Raw genomic sequence first — 5757 nt, 5'->3', positions numbered from 1 at the left:
CAATATTTTCTATACAACACTGAATCACAATTTCTTTAATGAAATATACACAATATTTTTAATTATCACCTTAATTTTTTTAATGAAAATTACAAGACCCATGATTCATTTTTTACAGTGTATGATTTAGGATTCTATGTAGTATTTTATCTTTTTATAAAACTTTCTTCAAAAAAAAAAAAAGAAAAAAGAAAAGAAAAAAAGAAAATTCTTAGCTTTTTCTTACATCTTTCATATACCATGAATGATAACATTACTGAATAAATAGTCTTCTTTTAAATGCTGCATAAGGTTACAGCATAACAAACAGTAAAAAGAAAAAGAAAAGAAATGAAGGGGTCCGAGTACATTCTGAATGTACTGTATATATATATATATATATATATATATATGTGTGTGTGTGTGTGTGTGTGTGTGTTTTCACGGCACAATATATAAACTCCACATCAGTATAGAATTTAATACAATTTAAAGGACAGTTCATGCACAGCTTTCTTATTGTCTCACAGACAGATGAAAACAGAAATGACTAGAATTACAACATAGCATTACAACACCTATAAACCAGTCACTTACAGACTGAAACCAAAAACATTAGGCATTTTAAAATACGTACACAATTTTGTTTAAAATACCTTCCTGTCGGTGTTAAAACCATATAAAACAGTTTGTGGGGGGGTGTTTTTGAAAAAGCAACTAGGGTTTTTTGACAAAATCACTGAGACCAAGTAGAGATGATTTCTGAAAGAATTCTAAAACAACAATAAACCTTATACAATAGAACATTTATGGGAAACAGAAACCTCTTCTGTAACAGAGGTTCAAACTGTAAAGCAGGGTTTAAGCAATTTCTATAAAGAATAATTTTGACATTGCTGATGATTAAGGTTGATGTCAATGTTTGTATGTTCATTTGCATGGAGAAGTGAATATTCTTTCGAATATAATCTACATATTTGCCAATGGACATCTATTCAACAGCCATCGCTTTACAGTAATGTGTGTAACAATGGTAATAGTCATTGAAACTTTTTTTTTTCTTGTTTAACAAGAAATTGATGAAATTCACTCAAACATCTAACAACAAGATGCTCGTTGCATAAATGAAGCACGCATGCAAATACAAAACCACCAGTTTTGTGAGTTAGTTTGTAGGTTTTCAAATATATGAGGCACATTTTGTACAGATCATAAGCAGACTGCACAGTTGCACAGCTGGTAATTCCAAACAAAAATCCTATTGAAATGTAATTAGCTTCTGCTCAGTTCACTTATGACTTGGCATGCTTTCCCATGTTACAGTGGGTGTGTGTGGTTTATCATATTATAGTTCGTTGGGACGTAAAAAACAATGTGGCTAACCAATACCAAAGTCTGGAAGTTCAAGTATATTTACTTTTTTTTTTTTTCTTTCCTCCGAACTACTAATTTTAAACCCAAATAAATACAGCCTATGTAAATATTTGTTTGGGTGGGAAAATCACATAAATAAGTGCATGTCAATACTTTTCTTACAATTAGGACAAAATGAGACATTAAAAATTAACTTATAAACTATCTGTGCACATATCTGCAAATTAAAAGCTAATTAGTAATCTAAGTGCATTAAACCATCACAATTGTGGATATATTACATCTGAAAATGACACCTTTTGTACATTGCAGCAGCAGTCAAATGCTATAAAGATACAGATCAAATACTTTCTATATATCATTTAATAAGATTTTTTTTTTTTTTAAACCAAGCAAATCAGATTATCTACATTTGTATGAACTATAGAGTTAGACTCAATGAAATAAATACATGAGTTTGAAGGTAAAATATGATATTGAGGAGAAGGAGGTTGATTGTCATGACGACAGAAGTGACAGTACAAGTACACGATCTGTGGGACACAGAAAATTTGCTTTCTACTCAACTGCTTTATCGATGAGAAAAATGAACAAGTAGAGATTCAGGGATCCAGAGATTCAGAAGAAAACTGCCTTGATATCAACTGCTACATTCAATCAAGAATCACGTCTTCCTTTGGAAAAGATCATTGCTCATAGGTAATAAAAAAATTATTAGGAGAATTTGAGGATGTAAAAATTTTGTCTTGGACTGTTTCCATTGGAATCATCATGAAGTGCTCAAGTGTTTTTAAATAAGGGTTTACAAAAAGAAAGGCCTTTGTTTAATTTTCTAGGCAAATGTCCTGTCATTGGAACTGAAAGTCCCATAATGCATCTCTCTGTAAACTACAACACAATATTTCTAGGGTAATGGTCACATACCGAAAGGCTTTCACTGTTGCAGCTCCTCTTGAGGTAGAGCTTGTTGGTCGGTTCAATATATTGTGACATATTTGAGTCCCCGTGAGGGCAAGGGATGATGGGACTTGCATGACTTCAGTCTCAAGGTCAAAATGAAATGACAGTCAAAGTGCGATCACACAGAGGGACTTGTGATTTGGCTGTTGTAGTCTGCAGTCTCCATTTTAAGGATATATGGGATGATACTGTCGATCGGTACATTTCCAATAAGGCCGGTAAAAAACAGCTCTTCAGTTATACTGGAACTCATCAACCGCAACGCTGGTAAACGCAGCAGGATTCGGGCCAACCTGCCACATCAATGAGCAATTAATGAAAGGACATTAGCAAATCAGCCAATTAACAACTAAATGCAATATAACCACAGTTCTGTGAACAGCAAATGAGGCATGTTGTCAGTAACCACCGAAAAAAAAATCATAAATATACTTAGGGCCAGAGAATTTAAAAGCAGTGAAGTTTACAGTTTTCTTATACTTTATCTGAGAATATACAACTTCTGGTTGTTCGTTAGAAGTGTAATTCTTGTGGGTGAGTTTTGCTTCATGGAAACAATACTTTACGGACACTTGTGTCGAAGGAGGTCAAGAATACCTGCAGCAAGCAATTCGTTAGCATTCCCATTCATCTCAACGGTAGTTTCTTGGATGGCACAGGACCTGAAAGTTATTAAGGCCATAGACGCAAAACAGTGTGAACTGCATATTTTAAGATGCAGTTGCTTAGTTGCTTGCCGTTTGCATTCTAAATTCCCACCAGGACACTGCAAACATGTTTTTCCTTAAACAGCATGACAGCATGCCACAAATGCTGTTGATCGAGACTATGATGCATTTCACCCAGAGTATTACTTTAGTATGGAACAGACCTGTAGGTATCATCGGGATAAGTCTTTTGCACATAGTCCTGGAGTTCCATCTGCGCTTTTTCCTGGAACTTTTCAATTTGACTACAGCTACTCAAACCTGGATGATCTTGTGAATAAATGAATCAGTTGTGAGTTTACTTCTGTTTTACTACAACTTTTTCAATCACCCAAATGCAACATTCTGGCCTTCTCTGAGGAATTTAATTGTGTAAAGCTGTTGGCATGTGTACCTGGACTGAACAAGACAATGGCTTTTAGGTAGGCATATTCATATCCGTCTGTCTGCAGCTTTGCCATGCTGTTGCAGAACTCCTGCAGCTTCCATATGTGCTCCATGACTAGTTTAATGCGTTCACTCGATAGCTTGTCTACTGAGAGGAGATCAGTTGTTAGTTAATTAAAGACTAATGACAACACTACAGTTACATCAGAGGTTATTTGTTCTAGCAATGCTTCCAACATCAACAATTTTTGATATTGGAGAATTGGAGATGTTTTCATCATTAAAATTTTTAAAAAATAATCTTTATAAAGAAATCCTTAAATTTAGCAGTTTGAAGGTTCCTACTGTCGCTTTGTCTTTTTTGGATGCAGACTCTGTGTAACTGTTTTATTGTATAATATCTCTAGTCTCCAGCAGAAAGTACACTCTGTAAACATTGTGGATGTCAGACTTGATGTTTAGCTGTGCCATTACCGTCCTGGATACTGGACTGCAGATGATTGACGATGGCAGCGAGGATGGTGGACAGACTCATGATCTGAGCGCACTGTGCCAGACCCAGAATAAACAACTCATTCCAGTACACTCGCACCAGAGCTGTGTTACATTCCTGCCTACACGTACAGAGAGACAGAAACTGACATACTCTAGAGAGATAGCATGCAGAAGTACAGAGAGAAACCCCACAACAGAGATCTCACCCGAGAGCAAGAAAGGCTGGAATAGAGCGCGCCCAGTGCATGGAGAGGAAGAGCAGGCGTGATGCAGACTCACAGATATAATGCACATTCAGATACTCGGGCATTGGGCTTGGCATCGTCAACTACAGAGAGAAAATAATCACACACTTAAGACTCTCTTCTATTATTTAGAATAGTAAAACACACACAAAAAATTACTGTATTTTATCTTTACAAACTCTTAACTTTTGTCTAATTACTGATATCAACAGCTGCAATTAAGCAACATTATATTTTCACACATGCTATATCAAGTCATGTTTATTTATACTGTGCTTTATACAATACAAATTATTTTGAAGCAGCTTCAAAGAGTGTTACAATATTCTTCAATTAGGAAACAATACCTACAGTTATAATTACAAATATAGATTTGTAACTCTACAGATAACAGTGTAATTTATTCATATCAATTCACTTATTTTGTATTTTCATTCAACAACGTGAAATACAGTTAAATCAATGATTTACTGAATATAAATTGTCTCAATATTACAATTGTTATTATATTACCCAATATCAACTATATTCATGTGAAATTTATATAAGGAATACTAAAAAAGACTATTCTAACACCCCACTTTATGGCTAATTATTCAACTTCAACATTAATTATAATAAGAAAAGTCACTTGAGCAGCAAATCAGCATATTGAAGTGATTTCTGAAGGATCGTGTGACAATGAAGACTGGAGTAATGATGCTGAAAATTCAGCTTTGATCACAGCAATAAATGACATTTTAAAATATATTCAAATAGAAAACAGTTATTTTAAATTGTTTTTACTGTATTTGTAATCAAATAAATGCAGCCTTTGTAAGCAGAAGAGACTTCTTTCAACAACATTAAAAATCTTAATTATTCTAAACGTTTGACCCCCACTGTACATTAAAACTCAATAAACTCAAATGGCTTTCACAACCCATTTTGTGACATTTCAGAGTTAACTGTTATTTAATGAGATAAAACAATGTAGGGCAATACTTGATATAATCCATCAGGAATTTAATGGATGGTGAAAAGTGGGTCAGCCTGGAAAATGAGTGAGATCTGAATGTAAATTTGCAGTGGATTGTGGAAGATTACTTCTGTCTTAAAATGCTACCGTCACCCACTTTTGAGGAGACATCTAGACCAGAATGTGGATTCACCCTCAAGAGCACCACCACATGGACCAATGCAACACTTTATCCACATTTTTTTTTTGTTATTTATGCTTGTTGTTGTAACTTTATTACATTAATGCTAATCAATAATAAATAACAGCACTTAGACGTCCACTCTACAACAGCAGCATAAAAGATTTTTTCTTTTTCTTTTATTTCATGTTGACTTCAAAGCTTTTGCAAGAGTATAAGAATGTCATGTACACACCTTAAAGCTGATGTGTGTGTCAGTAAGCAGAGGTCCCTCAACTTCTATGAGTGGTGAGATTTGATCCCTGCTGATCACCTGTATTGTAGCTCCACCCACCCCATCCACCTCTGACAAGCTCTGGCCCTCCACCACCTCACTGGGGTTCAGAGCTTTAGCTAGCGTGTCAAAGGCACTGCAACACCAAAGACATCACACTCAGAAACAATTACAAAATATATATATATATATATATT

At 34.7% G+C, this 5757-nt stretch overlaps 1 protein-coding gene across 4 annotated transcripts in view; it reads right to left on the bottom strand.

The window, feature by feature from the left end:
- Window positions 1–2187: 2187 nt before the first annotated feature.
- The window catches only part of LOC107739650 (nuclear receptor subfamily 2 group C member 2-like), a 26174-nt gene continuing 22604 nt past the window's right edge, over window positions 2188–5757 (bottom strand). For 3 of the 4 annotated variants that reach the window (XM_016551812.1, XM_016551814.1, XM_016551815.1), the window contains 6 exons: window positions 5522–5696; window positions 4109–4230; window positions 3882–4021; window positions 3415–3555; window positions 3185–3290; window positions 2188–2606 (listed from right to left, as the gene is read on the bottom strand). In XM_016551812.1, coding sequence (XP_016407298.1) covers window positions 2432–2606; window positions 3185–3290; window positions 3415–3555; window positions 3882–4021; window positions 4109–4230; window positions 5522–5696 — 859 coding nt within the window. In that variant the 3' untranslated portion in view covers window positions 2188–2431. The remainder of the gene's footprint in view (window positions 2607–3184; window positions 3291–3414; window positions 3556–3881; window positions 4022–4108; window positions 4231–5521; window positions 5697–5757) is intronic. The other variant, XM_016551813.1, reaches the window with a different exon arrangement.

Source organism: Sinocyclocheilus rhinocerous, unplaced genomic scaffold (assembly GCF_001515625.1).
Source record: "Sinocyclocheilus rhinocerous isolate Xijiao unplaced genomic scaffold, SAMN03320098_v1.1 scaffold435, whole genome shotgun sequence".
NCBI lineage: Eukaryota > Metazoa > Chordata > Actinopteri > Cypriniformes > Cyprinidae > Sinocyclocheilus > Sinocyclocheilus rhinocerous.
The sequence above is the reverse complement of the archived record's forward strand: the minus strand, read 5'-3'. Positions and strand labels throughout refer to the sequence as shown.